Source organism: Protopterus annectens, chromosome 13.part0 (genome assembly GCF_019279795.1).
Source record: "Protopterus annectens isolate FY-2018-M chromosome 13.part0, PAN1.0, whole genome shotgun sequence".
Classification (NCBI taxonomy): Eukaryota; Metazoa; Chordata; order Ceratodontiformes; family Protopteridae; genus Protopterus; species Protopterus annectens.
The window spans coordinates 1,054,576,433-1,054,593,476 of NC_056747.1; the positions used below are offsets into that span (position 1 = coordinate 1,054,576,433).

At 40.8% G+C, this 17,044-nt stretch overlaps 1 protein-coding gene across 3 annotated transcripts in view; it reads right to left on the reverse strand.

The window, feature by feature from the left end:
- Window positions 1-17,044, reverse strand: part of CDK12 (cyclin dependent kinase 12) — a 719,108-nt gene that overhangs the window by 624,315 nt on the left and 77,749 nt on the right. For 2 of the 3 annotated variants that reach the window (XM_044055049.1, XM_044055051.1), the window contains exon 2: window positions 14,028-14,066. The exons of the other annotated variant lie outside the window; for it this stretch is intronic. In XM_044055049.1, the coding sequence (XP_043910984.1) occupies window positions 14,028-14,066 (39 nt within the window). The remainder of the gene's footprint in view (window positions 1-14,027; window positions 14,067-17,044) is intronic. 3 annotated transcript variants of the gene reach the window in all.

Here is a 17,044-nt window from a genome sequence, read left to right on the forward strand (position 1 = left end):
TACTAAGCTTATAATCCCACATTTTAAAAACTGCTTAATAAAATTTAGTTCAAGCATTTATGCTGAGTTGAGGTGCTAGTTAATCTGAAACTACTGCAAATATTCTTCTATACTTGTATATATGTTGATCACAAAAAAATTATTTAAGAGTTATTTTAATTTAACTCTTTATGCTAAATAACTGTATGGTGAAAATGAATTGAAAGAAGGATGAATTATTGACAAAGTATATAGAAACATGAATGAACCAGGGGTAAAAATTCCATGCGAACACCAGAAGCAATCAGAAGTTCCTTAATATGCATCACCAAACCTAAATGTATACTCGTCACCAATTCTTTTTGTATATTTTAAGTGTAACTGTGTGTTCTAAGAAAGTTTCCCCAACAACAAATAGGCAAAACCACTGCACAGAACAGCACATACCAAAATCCATCCAGACTCCCCAACAACACAAAGGGGAACCCACTGTAAAGAAGAGAGCATACCAAAATTCATCTCGACTTAATGCAAATGTCATTAATGCACTAGGTGATGTGAACTGGAACTGGCTAAAGAATGGAAATATTGAGAAAGCAGGTGGCAAGATTAATCAAATTGGACTAAAACAATTCCATACTATAACAGCAGAAGCAGTCTTAATGTGCCTGAATAAAGTCTAAATGTAAAATTACTAATTTTTGTATTCAGGTGATAAAACCATGTATTCATAGCATACTTTCCCAGCAACTCAAATACAAACCCAGTGCAAATAAAGGACAGTTGTGTAAGTAAACTTACCACAACAGCAGATGTTCAAATGATCAATGCTACAGTAGCCTTAGCCATGTGTGTTAGACCCTGCCAAGCATAAAACAGCCAGACAGCTTTCAAAGCTTCAAGGTGCCCCGCTCAAACTACCAGGCAACTTGAGCTCAGCTGACTAATAAACAAGGTTGAGCACAAAGCCCTTTAGAGCTTTGTTGCCACAGAAGCAAAGCCCTGAAAGAACAATGCTAGGAACAACAAAAAATAACTGTCCACATCCTTACATAAAAAAAAAAAAAAAAAAAAGCAAGGGAGATGGATGGGGAGCAGCTACTACAGCGGTGATAATTTGAACATCTACTTTTGTAGAATGTTCATCATACTGATCACTGCTGCAGTAGCCTTAGCTATATGGGTAAGATTAAACTACATTTCAGGATGTGGAGGAAGACGAAGAATCAAGAACCCCTGGAGAATGACCCTAGCAAAGCTTGATCTGGACCTAGAGAAGGAATTAAGTATGTAGAGAGAACCAAGCAGTCGTTTCTAGAATACTTCCAGAATCCAACCACTTACAAAAAGCATTAGTTGAATCCAAGACCTTGGTAGAGCCAGCCTTGACCCTGACTGGAATAGTTTTGTTATGGTGAGTACAACAAAAGGTAATTGTTTTGACACAGGTTGCCCCCTTGTTACCTTCACAAGAAATAAACAACTGATCTGAAGAACTGTAAGATTTATTTCCGTCAAGATAGTACCGGAGTTTCTGTGGACATCCAAGGTATGGAGTACCCTTTTTCACCCCCATGTTTAGGTTCAGGAAAGAAAACATGGAGATTGGATAGTTTGACTTAAAGTACACTCAGATCCCACTTTAAGAATAAAAGGATTAGTATTAATGAAACCCTCTCCCTGTTGAAAATGAGATAGGGTTGACACCATAAGAGCTTGCAACTCAAATAAATACTCTTCATGCAGAAGTTAGTGCAATCAGTAAAAATGCTTTCCATGTTAAGAACCTCAAGTCAGCCAGGTTAGCTGGTTCAACAAAATTAAGATCCCAAGGAGGGGCCACCAGTTTACATGGAGGTCTCTTGTGCAAAACCCCTTTCAAAAACATTAGCCCTGAATGGATGCTGGTTATGTCGCTGTTAATAACAAGAAAACCTTTTCCATTTGCTAGTGAGATTTTCTAGTAACAGGCCTTATTGTCTCCATTAATAACTGCTGTACATCCTCAAAAAACAGATGCCTAAAAGGAATTACGATCCTATCATACTGACAGTAAATTGAAGTTGACTGATGTTGGGGCTTATCAAACATCCCTGTTCTTGTGCGAGTAGATCCAAGTTGTGAGGAAGCTTGTGGTAATTGCCACTGGCTATTTCCAAAAGAAGGGAGAACCATGGTTACTTGGGCCAGAAGAGAGTCACCACAATGATCTTGGGGTATTACCTCTGAATTTTCAAATGTACCCTGAAAATTAGTGGAAAGAGTCGAAAAGAATACAGGAACATTCCTGTCCAAGAAAAAGCATTTGTCTTCCAGGCCTTCTTCACTAAAGTCTCGGAACAACATTTTGTAAGCTGATTACTCAGATAGGGAGCAAAGAGGTATACTTCAGAAACTCCCCACAGATGGATCAAATCTTGGAAGATCCCCCCTGATGAAGTTTCCATTCATGAGGGTCTGCACTAGTCCTGTTCAGCTTGTCTGCCACACAAGTTTGCTCTGATGGAATGCAGGATGCCTACAGAATGAGACTGTGCTGTGAAGTCATATCCCAAGCTAACAAAGCTAGTCAGCAAAGGGAGTACGACCCAGTTCCCCCCTGCCTGATGTTACCACATGATTGTGGTGGTGTCTGCAACAACCTGAAGAGGTCCCAGGGACCAAAAATGATTCAGGCAGTTGACTGCCTTGATCAGAGCAAGTATCTCTGACATTTATGTGCTTGCATCTGTCCTTGGTGTCCCACACACTCTGAACTTTTATCCCTCATGAAACTGCTCCCCAAGCAAAGTCCGAGGTATCTATGGTGACTGACTGAAACAGGGAGGGAGAAGGAGAAACCTGGATTTTAGGATATCTGTCGTCTCCATCAAGTGATTTTTCTTCTGACAAACCCCAGCACTGGCATTTGAAAAGATAAAGGGTGCTGATGCTGGGATCAGAGAGACATCTCATACCACTGTATCTTTCACACATGGAGTCTTGCCAGCGGTATCATGAGAATCACAGAAGCTATGTAACCCAAAACCCTGAGGTATTCTCCTGCAGTGACTGAAGTTTGAGTGGAAAACCTTTAGCGATAGATCTAGATATAGATCTACTTTTTTCTTGTGGAAGTAAAGTTCTTTGAACTAAGATGTCTGTACTGAGGTGTCTAGTTGACATCCCGGGAAAAATCATGTGTGAAGAAAGACTTTTCAGTGTTCTCTTGGAATCCAAACTTGTGTAACAGATCTTTCACCCAAGAGAGAGATTTTTTTAAAAGTGTCAAGAGACTCTGCAAAGACAAGCAAGTCATCTAAATATGGAAAAATGTGGATACCCTGTAGCCTGCAATGGGCTACAACTGGAGCTAGACATTTTGTGAACACTCTTGGTGCAGTGGATAATCTTAAGGGTAAGACAGAGAACTGATAATGTGATTTATATACACAAAACCTTAACAAACATCTGAAGTCTGGATTAATAGGAAAGTGATGCTAAGCATCTCAAGTCTAGTGTTACCAGGAAACTTGAAAGAGAAATTAGAGGTAACAAGTTGCGAAGCACCGTCACACAGGTTTAGGAAAGAAAGATCCCAAATTGGTCTACAAGCATTTTCTTTCTTTGGCACTTACCCCCCTGGAAGGAGCATCTGATTCTATCATTCCTTTAAACACCATGTGATGAAGAGGATTCAATTCATAATACCGAAATACTGAAATACTGAATTTCAGTAACTCAAAACTACAAAGCCAAAAACTCACAAACCCAAAACCGCAAAACCATGAAATTTAAAACCACGAACATCACAAAAACAATACACCACACAAACACGCGCACACACCTACCTTCCGACACTACATCAAGCCAAGACACATGAACACAACAAAACACACTTGCTATAAAGCATGTGGGCATGCCCCCATGCACCCCCGCACCCCCTACCTATATATACTAACTCAGAGGTCGCACTAAAAAACGGAAGACAGCAAACCCACTTCCACACATTCTAAACCCCCCTTACATAAACACACATCACATACAAACACGACCATTTTCAACACTTACATATTCACACGCTCACCTACCCACCCTAACCCACACCTAAAAAGTACAGTTTTGTACCTACCATAAATGTAGATGTTCGAAGATCCACATTGCTGCAGTCCTTACACTTGGGTAGTCCGCTGTCCTCGGTCGGCCCGAATATCGAAGTATAAGGCTGACGTCGGTCAAGGCGCATTTGACTGACATCAGGACGTCAGGGTACAAATGCGCATGACCGACGTCATATCCTCAGTCTTTTCTTGCCCCAGATGTCAGAAGACCCTAAAAATAAAGGTCAAAACCAAAAGACAGCAAACAAACAACCAACCATCCTAACACTAAAAATATGTACAATATATACAATATACATCATATAGACAACCCAACCCACACAACCGCCTCTAACTACAGAGGGGAAGGAGGGAGGGTAAATTGGACTGCAGCAATGTGGATCTTCGAACATCTACATTTATGGCAGGTACAAAACTGTACTATGTTCTTCATCTCACATTGCTGCAGTCCTTACACTTGGGTAGAATCCCAAAGCAGAGGTAAGGGAGGATGGCCAAACTATAAGGAAGCAGGAGCTGCCAAAATGCCCTGCAAAACAGCAGTGGCAAAACCAGCCCTGGATTTAGAGTAAAGTGGTAGGTGATAATGCCTAGAGAAAGTATGCACTGAACTCCAAGTAGCTGCCTCCAAAATATCCTTGGTTGCCACCCCTCAAAAAGCTGTCAAGTGGCAGTAGCCCTAGTGGAATGAGGCCTAATCCCAGCTGGAATTTCCTTGCCATGATGGGAATAACAGAAAGCAATGCAAAACCCAATCCACTTAGAAATAGTTTGTTTTGACACAGGCTTGCCCTGGGAACTCAAAGCAAAAGAAACAAATAACTGCTGAGACTGCCTGAACCCTTTAGTTCTGTCCAAATAATATCGCAACTGCCTGTGTACATCTAAAGTGTGCAAAATCTTTTCCCCTTTATTTTGGGGATTTGCATAAAAGTTAGGCAAATGAATAGTTTGGTTTAAAGCCACACTAGAAACCACTTTAGGCATAAAGGAAGGATTAGTACGTAAAGATACCCTATCCTTATGGAAAATTAAGAAAGGCTCAACCGCCATAAGGGCCTGCAATTCAGAAACCCTTCTTGCAGCAGTAATAGCCAACAAAAAGCAGTCTTCCATGATAAATATTTCAACTCAGTAGTAGCTGCAGGCTCAAAGGTTGTAGAGTGAGTTTCTCCAACACAAAATTGAGATCCCAAGCAGGAGTAGGAGCTCTACGTGGGGGTCTTATATTCTTTGCCCTCTAAGAAATTGCTTGAACAAAGGATGAGAAAACAATGGTGGGTCACAGTCATAGTGAGCTGAAATTGCTGCAGCATGAACCTTAATAGAAGAGAAGGACAAACCTTTGTCCAGTAACTCAGTAAGATATTGAAGAGCCACACTTAAATTAGGCTCAGAAACATCAAAATCCTTTGCTGCACTCCAAAATAAAAATCTCTTCCATTTATCTGCGTACACTTTCCTTGTACTAGGCCTTCTAGCTTCCAAAATAACATTCAAAACTTGTTGTGGAAGTTGAGACCCTCTATGGTTCAAAACAGAATATGCCAGGCTGTTAGGTGAAGAGAGTGAAGTTTGACATTGAGCAAATGACTGTCTTCCTGGGACAACAGGTGTGGAATCAAAGGCAAAGGCCATGGAGGCTTCCGTACTAGACTTCTCAGTAATGGGTACCAGTGCTGTCGAGGCCAATCTGGAGCTATTAAAATCATCCTTGGCTTGTCCTGTCTGACCTTTAGAAGTACCTTTGGAAGGAGAGGCAGAGGTGGAAAGGCATACACATGAAGATTGCTCCAATTGAAAGAAAGAGCATCCACTTTCCAAGCTGTGGGATGAAACCTTTTCGTGCAAAACTTTGGCAGCTGATGGTTTAGTGGAGAAGCGAACAGATCTATGTCTGGAGTTCCCCATGACACTGTCAATTTCTGAAATACATGAGGATCCAATTTCCACTGTGGGGATCCATAATTCATCTGCTCAACACATCTGCTAAGGAGTTCTGTGCTCGGCAGAAACCTTGCCTGAAGATTGAGCTGTAAACTGAGAGCAGTCTCCACAAAATCATTGCTTGCCTGCATAGAGGATAAGAATGTGTTCCCCTTGCTTGTTGATGTACCACATGACAGTTGTGTTGTCTGTTAGAATCAACACCTGCCCTGGAAGAAGTAAATCCTTGAAAGCTATTAATGCAAACTGGACTGCTAACATCTCCTTCAAGTTGATATGTAGATGTTGTAGTCTGGCAGGCCACTTGTCTTGTATCCACTTTCCATTTAGATGAGCTCCCAAGCTTTGTCTGAGGCATCTGTCATTAAAATCTGACTCGCCTCTGGCGGGTCACAGAGAGTCCCTTGTTTAGGTGACATTCCTGAGCCCACCACAAAAATTCCTTTTGAATGCAAGGTATTATTTGAATGACAGTGTCCAGATCCTGGCAGTGCTGTGTCCATACATTTTGAGATACCATTGTAGCTTCCTCATATGCAGTTTGGCATTGGGAAGCACCAGAATACAAGATGCCATGAACCCTAAGGCTTGAAGGACTGTCCTTGCAGTCAGCCCGGACTGATGAGATAGTTGATGGAAGTAAAGGGAAAGATTCTTTTGTTTGTCCGGGGTCAGAAGGCCATCTGGGATGCTGTATTCAGTCTTACACCCAGAAAGCACATGTCCTGAGAGGGTACTAGACTGGACTTTATTTCGTTCACAGAATACCCCAGGCATCTTAGCACTGCTATCACATATTCCAAATGATGAAGAAGCTCGTCCCTTCCTTGAGCCAGAATCAGGCAATCGTCCAAATAAGGATAGATCTGTATTCCTTTTAGCCTGAAGAAAGCTATCACTGGAGCCAGAACTTTCGTGAACACTCTGGGCACAGTAGATAAGCCAAAGGGCAATGCAGAGAACTGATAGTGAGAAGTCCCAGCTCGAAAACGCAGATACTTCCTGCAACTTAGTCTGATAGGAACAGGAAGGTAAGCCTCCTTGAGATCCAAAGTTACCATCCAATGATCTTTGCCCAGCAGAGGTAAAAGCTGCTGTAACGTCAACATTTTGAACTTGGGAATGTCCAGATAAGTGTTGAGGATAGATAAATCCAAAATTGGTCTCCACGTGTTCCCCTTCTTCGGTACTAGGAACAGGCGAGAATAAAATCCTAGACCCACTTCTGGCATAGGGACCGGCTGTATGGCTATTTGGAGTAACAGAGAAATTTGCTTGTGAGCCTCTATTCTTTGTTGAGGAGGAACGTCTGGCATGCCTTTGAAAGGAGGCAAGGTATGGAAATAAAACCTGTAACCGTGGTGTATGATATCCAATACCCATCTGTCTTGGGTAATTAAACTCCAATTTTCTTTGAAAAGTGCCAACCTTCCTCCCAAAGGTGCTGCCAGGCGAGAAGGCTCTGGCAGCTGAAAAGGTAGGTCATTGGGTCTGTTTACGAAAGGACTGACCCCTGCCCTCACCGAAGACTGTGCAGGAGAACTCCCTGTTCTAGGCCTGAAAGAGCCCTGAGCTCTGCCCCTACCACGTCTAGATCTACCCCTAGACTGGGAATCATAAGAAGGATACGTCCACCCCTTAGTAGGCCAATTTCTACTAAACTTTGGAGGCTGAACCTGCAAAAATCTTTAACAGTCTGCATAGACTTAGCCTTGTCTTCCATTTTCTTTAAAACTGCCTCAACAGGAGAACCAAACAACACATCAGATTGTAAAGGAGCATCTAAAATCCTTGTTTTAACATGGTCAGATAAATTCTGATCCCTCAGCCAGGCGTGTCTCGAAGAACTGACCCAGTGGCAGCCACCCTAGACGAGGCCTGTACAGCATCAAAACCACATTGCAAAGAATGCTTACCCACCTGTTCAGAAACATGTACTAAATCTTGTAACTCTTTACAATCAATACCTTCCGCCAGGGCATCAACCTTAGACTTCAATTGTGAAAGGAGATAGTTTTGGTATTTCAACATGTGAAACTGGCAATTCAAAGCCCTCATAGCTAGAGTGGAAGAAGTATAAACTTTCTTTCCCCATCTATCCAAGGCCCTGGCCTCTTCATCTGTAGGAACCGGATTCTTGACAACAGAAGCCTTAACACCTTTAGGCCCCTGGCTAACAGTTTCTGGGTCTGCCCTAGGACTCTTAAAAAGATACTTATGAGCTTCAGGCACCCTGTAATACCTATCCGGTTTAACAGGAGCAGGAGGCAAAGAATCAGGATTAAGAGAAGCCTCTGTAAAACATCTTCCACTACATCCAAAACAGGAGGTATAGCCAAAGGCCTATGCTGGGGTAAAACAAAATTCCCTAAGCCTTTTCCTGGAATCAGAGAAGTCCTGACCTTCCCACTTAAAATGCTCCCTCATGGAATGAAGAGTTTCTGAAAAAGAAAAATCCTCAGGAGGAGAAGCAGAAGGAGTAGAATCATCCACATCAGAATCAGAATAAGGAGAGTACTCCTGCAAGTCTTCACCCGAAGACTCTGAAACATCCGAAGCCTGCTCAAAACTCCCTAGCTCAGGCTCCACCCTAGGTCTCTTATCAGGAGGGGGCAAAGAACCCCTAATCAAAGTAATCAAATCTTCTGCCATTTTAAGCATTATGCTTCTTGGGCACAGTTCCTGAAGAACTAGGGGTGACACCAACCGAAGCTAAACCTGGCCTGCCTCTGGGAGAAGCCTTGGAAACAGAAGGAGAGGGCCTAACCACCCTAGGCAGGGAGGGGAGTATAGTAACCTGAGAAGCCCCATCAGCCTGACCTGCCTCCTGAGAGGCCACATCCTGCAATAACAAAGTCTCTCCCTGGGAACCCAAAGAAACCTCCGGTGGAACCACCGGCTCCACCGACACCTCTAAAGAACCGGCGTCCGGTACAGACGGTTCTTCTAGCCTAGGCTTAACTGCTTTGTCCTTGCGCTTCTTCGAAGAAGCGGGCGTTGGAGCATCCGACGGCATTTTATAATTGCACCGCTTCCCAAAGACTAACCTGGCACAATCCAACCTTCTCTTTATAGTGCGTTTATTGAATCTAGCACAAGAGCGACATCCAACAACGTCGTGCTCAGGCCCTAAACAAGGAATACACAAAGTATGATAGTCTCTATGCGGTATCTGTTTCCCACAAGAAATGCAATTATTCACTTTTTCTGACATCCGGTAAACCACTGAGGCAAGAAAAAACTAAAATATTCCCCAACGGGGTACTTAGCCAACTTTGACTCGGTCTGAAACTCCGAAATCGAAAAATCTCAGAACGCCAACCGGCACTTGCAATGCTGCTTCTGCATCGGACCATGCGGCAAAAAAGACTGAGGATATGACGTCGGTCATGCGCATTTGTACCCTGACGTCCTGATGTCAGTCAAATGCGCCTTGACCGACGTCAGCCTTATACTTTGATATTCGGGCCGACCGAGGACAGCGGACTACCCAAGTGTAAGGACTGCAGCAATGTGAGATGAAGAACATCTCCCCAACACACACACGAACTCTCCCCTAAACCCTTAAAAAACATTACACTTACCAAATACGCCATCACCACTGCAGGTTCGAGATTTCCGTGTTCGACATTCTGAATATTCGTGCAATTGCAGATTCGACACTTTGGTCTCAAGATACTGATATTCGATATTTCAGTATTTCGAGATTCCAAAGTGAACCCAATGAAGAACGAGAGGAAGTAAAGCAAGTCTGATCTGGAGGATGAGGAATGGGCCCCTAGGAAGGAGGGATTTCCTCCCACTGTCATCTGTAACCTTAATGAATGATCTTCAGAATACATTTGTCTGAAACTATCTGTTGCCAAACAGAAAAATAGAGATTCAGACTTTCTGGAATAAAAATGGAGCCAAAGTGGTAAGAGATCACAAGGTCTCTTGAAAAGTCATTCAGACTTGGACTGTCCATGGTCTTGGGAGGTTCGAGGTTTTTATTTTGGAACCCCCCTACCATTTCTTCTTAAACATCCATTTACCTGTATTTTGTTGAGAGGGTTTATTTTACTTTTTGCCAAAACTGGATGAGGAGTTACAGAATCCCTTAGAAAAACTGGAAAAGGATGGCTGAAAAATCTTAGAGATACCCTGGATCAGTTTATTTCTTTCATCACACTTTTGCTCACCTTTGCAGCAGAGGAGCCATAAACTAAATCTTTATCTAAAGGGGAATTTAAAATCTCATTTTTTATCATCTGGGAGGTTTTGAGAATGCAGCCAACCAAACCACCTCAAAATAGTACCGGCAGAGTCATACCCACTTAAACAATGACCAGTAGCATAGCTGGTTCAACCAGTGCCCTGGACCAGAAAGAACCATCACCCCACCACCTCTGCTCTTCAAGTGAAGAGCAAAAAAGAAAAAAATTCACATTCCTTCTATTGACAGACCAATTAGGTAGCTAGATGAATGACATGCCTCTCCTTCCTGCCCCAGCCATTCAGGTTCTGTTTCTGTGCCCTACTCCCAAACCACCCCAACTGATTTGTTTTAAACTGTAGCAAACAGTTGCTACAGTGTGTATCCTGCCTGAACATAGTGTTATGGTGCTCATGATTTAGTGAAAAACAAAAAAAAATAATTTTAAACTGCAGCAAACAGTTAATACAGTTTAAACCATATGTGGAGCACTTACAGCACTCAAGTTTGACCGCAAATGCAACACTAGTTTTTAAATCCAGTACTGCATTAACAAAAGATCGAGATCAGCTGGTCGCCCCCACTCCCCCCAACACTCCGCACCCGGGACTGTGCTACTGACCATGAGTAGTGACCAGTGCAACAGAAGAAACTAAACTAAAGATTATTTTTCCTCACAAGAAGAAACGATTGCAGTTACAACATTCCTCATACTTTCACGATTAGTCAGAACAATCTAACATGTAAGCCTGATAATTCAAAATTCTGAAAATCACCCATGCTTATCAATAATTTTCCCATCCTTATCAAAAAGAGCGGATTGGAATTAACTAAATTGTGATGTTCCCTCTCTGGGCCAGTAATCAAGGAGCCTGAATCCTCACCACTGACAGTGGAGAGGGCCGTTCACTTAGGACAAAAATGGATACACCCAGTACTTTCAGATGCAGCTGTCTGCATCAAGCACAATTTCCCTTAAGAGAACACAAGGGACAGACAGTCTGGGGTTTGGATTTCTCTCCTTTTCTCCCTCCAGGTCCCCAAAAAGACTCCCCCACTGGCACAGCTACAGGGTTGAGTCATCAGCCGAGTGTCCAAGCCAAGTCCTCCACCACCCTCTCTGTGAAATCAGTGCTTCGTGTTCCTGCTCCAATCAGCTGATACATACACTCTCTGAAATTTGATTTTCACACACACACACACACACACACACACACACACACACACCCCTGGGAAAGGCTGGCACAGATTTACTAGCTATGCTCCCTTCTGCCCAGACTATAAGCTAGTTACTGCCACCAGACACTCCAATGCCAGCTACTCTAAGGCTCTTACAAGGGTACCCAATTATAATGAGTGACATTAATATTAATACAAATGGTACTGTTTTCAGCAATGCCATAAGGTTTTCAAGAGTGGCCACGAGTACTCTCAAAGGTTAAAATATCCTGCAAAGGAACAGCCGCAATTAAAAATGTAATAGATTTAATAATAATTAATAAAAACATTAAATACTAAACATCTATCTACAATAAATACCAGAGTTTCAATCACAGGAAATATTAAAATAACACAGATGAATAGATTCATACAGATACAAAAAACAATACTCAACTACTCTCATTATATTTTTCTGACTGATCTAAAGAATTACTATTTCCTGGTCACTTATTAGAGCAAGGCACGATTAAACGGGTGAAGGGGCCTTCTTTGTCACGTTCCAAATACAGAGTGCCTTGAGACTTCAGTCCCATCTAGTATTAAAATATCATTACAGAGCTGGCTTACAGAATGACATCACACACATCTGGTCATATGACTTCTGGTTCCCAAGCTACCCCCTTGGCTAGAAACTGCCAGGATTTAGCACATACATGTCAATAATACATGCACACAGAGCTTTGCCAAGATCTCTTGCAGCTTCTGAAGTCATAAAACAATTTCAAACTTTTACCCTTTCAGAGTAGCAATTAGTTCACTGCTCAAGACAATAAAGAAGTCTTCTTAGTACTTGTTTTCAGACATGTTGTCTTTGGCGGCAAACAGAATTGCAAGATACAATCTTTCTGGCCTAAATTAAAAAAATAATAATTTCTTATTATTTTTCAAAGTTAGGCAGAATGAGATTAACCTCTTCTCTTCCAGTATCCTCTGTTAAAACATATACATTTAACCAGTTACAATACAATCAGAACCCAATGTTGATGCATTTTTAACAGAAGCAGCTTTACAAATACATGACATATAGTTCTTTACAAAATTCCAGCAAGCTGTGCTGGCATATGCTGCACATCCACTGCCCTACTTCTCCTGGCATAGCTGGCAATACCTCACATCAGTGTTTAGCAGCAATGAGATGAACTAAAGCTATAGATACTGGGTCAGGCTTAGGAAGTGTGTAGGGAAAAAAAGAGTGCTCCCTTTAAGAGTAAAACAGTCTTGTGACAGTCCATTAAAATACAAAGTTCCTAGTTTTAAAATAACTTTCATGAAGAGGAAAATGCTAAAACACAAATAATATTTAGAAAATGCAAGGTTTTTATCCCAAATTAGAACTTGTCCATCAACAAAAGAACGGCACTAGCAGACAGTCGATCCTCAAAAGTCTTAAAGGAGCACACTCTTCTGCAGCAGTAAACCACTGTAGGGTTTGGTCACCAAATGTGTCTTTTATTCAACTCAGCTTGAGCTGCCTAACCGTGTGGGTGTGTGGAAGGTGCCCTGAAACTTTGGAAGTTGGCCAGCTATTATATAACCCATACAGCTAAAGCTACTATGGCAGTGATCGTTATGATGAACACCACCATGCATCTGACCTCATTCTGACTTAACACAAGTTAAATAAGTGTAATGTAAAATTTTCATTTAAATTCTGTACAGCCAAGAATCCCAGAAAGGTGTAAACTCCTGACTCTCAAATATCCAGTCATACATACTCCTAAGCAAATGTCCATCATGAAAAGCAAAGTCAAATGAAAAGACATTATTATGTAACAATATGAAATGTTTTCTCGCTGATGTGTGAAAATGGAGTGCTTTGACAAAAACAGAATTTCTACTATGAAAAGCAATTAAGTACAAAATTCCTTCAGCTCAAAATGCAAAACTGCCCTAGTCAAGTTTATGGCAGGGTTTCTAAAAGAGGAAGTTAACAGCCTTGCAATCCTAAAAGCTACAAAATTCACAGGAAATACTAAACAAAACGTTGGAATTCAGACAAAATGACAATTTCCACACTTGCAACACTGTACAACTATAATGAAGTTAACATTTACGTATCAGGGGACTTCATTTTCTGAAACAGAAACACAGACTACAGACACAAAAAGACATTACTTGAGGGCCAGCCTTACCATATCCCTACTGCATAACCTTTCTTTCAGCCCATTTTTAGGTATGATGATGCAAATATCAAAATAAGACTTTACAATTCGGAAACTGACATTTTACCAGTTCATTTAAACCAGTACCATGAACTACTGTTTAAAATCTGTGTAAAAACGGTACAATTTTCATGTAGCCAGAAAATGATTAATGGATTACAGAAATGTAAGAATTTTCACCAAGTCATCTAACACTTTAAACATCAGTGCAGCTGTCATCCCTCCACCTTGTTCCTCACTCTACATTAGCCATGAAACTTGTGCAAAGATAAAAGACCCACATTCTGCTATTGTTTTTCAGTTGCAAAAAAAATGTGAACAGAAGAGCATAAAAATTAATAAAACTAAAAGTCTAACTTCTACTAACTTACGCATGTACGCTCCCATAAAATCACATGATGCATTACAAAATGGAGTACTGACCTTCGGAAATGTGAGAGGTTTTCGTATCTGGATAAAGAGCTGTAAAGCAACATTATGCAAAATTATTTTTTGTACTACTATTAATAGCTAAAAACTGTAAACGAAAATAGGCCAATTAACCACCCCCAACATCAAACTACCAATTTCTATTGCCAAATTTTAATGAAAATGCCTAAATGTCTCACAAAAACAAGAACATAACACAACTGAAAATAAGAAACCAATTTCTTTCAGCTCTAAATTTGTTTGGGATTGTAATCAAAAGAGAAAACGTTTTTGATTGGTACCCCAACAGACAGTCAAATAACACCCATGAATTAAACAAATGAAATTCATCAGCTAGTTATAAAGGTATTCTTTAAACACAATGCAGTATGGTACAAATCCAGCTGTGATGAGAGATGTTTATGACGAAGTAAATCAGATGAAAAACCATCAAGTAACTGATGCACTTGTAATCTACTGTAAAAACATGAACTCACACAGACACAATACATGTGCACCTTGTCCATCTGCACAGGAAGCAGCAAAATAGGTTTCTGCATGGATTATGAATAGCAAATCCAAGACTGTGCCCCTCCTGTTCCCTTGGTGCCAAACCTCACAACTGATAAAAGCAAAACGTATGACAGTGCTGGAACTATTCTATCTCCTGTAGATAAGATAATGTCCATGACTGTCTAAGCACAGACTCCTTGCACTCACTTTTTAAATTACAAAAAGGTTCTTAACCTGGGTTCTCCCAAACAAACATGATGGCCTTCCTTCATGATTTTCCATAAACTAAGACAGTAAACCACCAGAGCCGTCCTGAAACATCAATGTTCACCTATCAGATTTGTTCATACATATCGCATAGACACACACACACACATTCTATAATATACACAAGCAATGCAAACATTAAAAAAAGATACGCTTACAATAAATCCGCTTGAAAAAAGTTGAGACCCTAAACATATAGTGCAGACTGCAAACTGAAAATTGTAAAATAAGAGTCTCGCAAACATGCCGCTCTCTCCCTTCCACAATTAAAATCAAAGTGGAGTATGACAGAGGCACTAATTAACTCAAAGTGAAGAAACCAAAATGGCCACGTACACAAAAACTATAGTTAGAATCAACTTGCCCCAAAAGAAATTAAACTCCTTTATTTTTTAATCTAAAGCTTTCTTTTTTTTTTTTTTTTCAACATAGCCATTTTCAGTTTTTGGAGTTTTCAAGAGAAGGGACAAATCTAGTGATTTTGGTTAAGCAGTCTGCTAACAGATTCTTTGCTGCTGACCTCACAACACACTGAATCTTCTCAGCCTGAAATGCACTATTTTATGTTGCTGACTTGTAACTCTTCTCTGAAAAAAATTCACAGAATTTAACATAGTCCACCAGCAGATAAAGAAATATGATGGGAAGCATGTGCCCGCATTCATCATATGAAAAGAGCTCTGAAAATGAAATGGGTAGCAAGATAAACAGCAGTATCAGCTTCATCTGCTAAAGAAAAAGCTCTGCCTGCTAGTTTATTGCTACTATGAGTTATATCTGAATGTGCACATATAGGTGATAATTTTCCTTGTTTCCCCATCAATACAACGAAACTACAGCCAAAGTCCCTTCATAAGGCTTATTTCCATCCAAGGAACGGATTTGTTGAGCATCATATTTCTGAGGTATTGAAATTTCAGGCACTTTTTCTGACTTCAGTTTCTGCCCCATTTCATTAACTTGATGAAAAATCTCCATGGTTGTACAAGTTCTGCTAGACTTCAAACTGCAAGAGACAGCCAATGCATCAGGTCTCTCTTGTCTAGCAATCCAAAAAAATTTCTTTATCAAGTTCTGTTAATATAATAATGTCCACTCACAAAACACCACATGACTATTAGACACTGGAATGTCCCTGACCTTCGGTAATACATACATACACACACACACACACACACACATATATATATACAGAAGTTATATGGCTTCCATAATGTTAGATCAACATGACTGGTTCCACACAGTAATTCACTGCACCAAGGCCAAAGGCATTATGGCTGCCTGGCAATCCAAATTTCCCTGTCCGCTTTGGAGCTCCCCCATCATCCCCTGCTCTACACTGATCTAAAAGATATACATATGTATGTATATATAGCTAAACATTTTATACCATATCCTTGTATCCATAAATATATTTTGTTAATTACTTATTTGACCTTATTCACCCAGGCTGTGCCTGCAAATGGTCCACTGAGTTCAGTGCACTACCCCAGTAAACAAATATAAATAAAAACATATTTATTTTACATTTGTTGACCGGGATAGACCGACTGGATACATGCCCATTTTCAGCATAGGCCCGGGGAGAAAAGCTCCAAATACAGCAAAACAAGACAATACAAAACTAATGGCAATGTACATGTTACATCATCAGATGCATAAACCATATTATTCCATAAGATACACACTTTTTCTGTATTATTAATAAATAGCTGTTAAAATATAAGACCTCATACTTGGATAGGTAGGTTTTAATGGACTTACAAGTTGTCTTTAGTCTGGGGTACAGCAGGGACAAATCCAGTGTGATTTCAGATGTTTGAGTTTTTTTAAAAAAGGGAAAGTGAGGTTTCTTGGGTGATATACGGTGGAAGGTGGTTCCATATTTTGCCGACAGAGCTAGCAAACAGGGTATCACCTGCAGAGTTGTTGGGTTTGAAGGTCAGTACCAGTAGTTGCTTAGATGAGCGTAATTGCCTATGGGAAGTATGAGGGCAGATAATATTTTTAGTGCAGGTATGTTGGTATAGGATTTTATGAGCTACTATGAGATGGTTGAGCTGCAGTAGAGAAGGCAGCTCGAGCCAGCCAATCTTATTCAGATTATGGCAATGGTGTGTCCTGAATGCTGTGCCAGTAGCAAATCTGGCAATGTGATTGTAGCAGGAGGATAGTTTGTTGAGGTCAGATTTGTTTAGATTGGTGGAGAGAGGAGATGCATAGAGAAGGGTAGAGAGTAGATGGGAACGGGC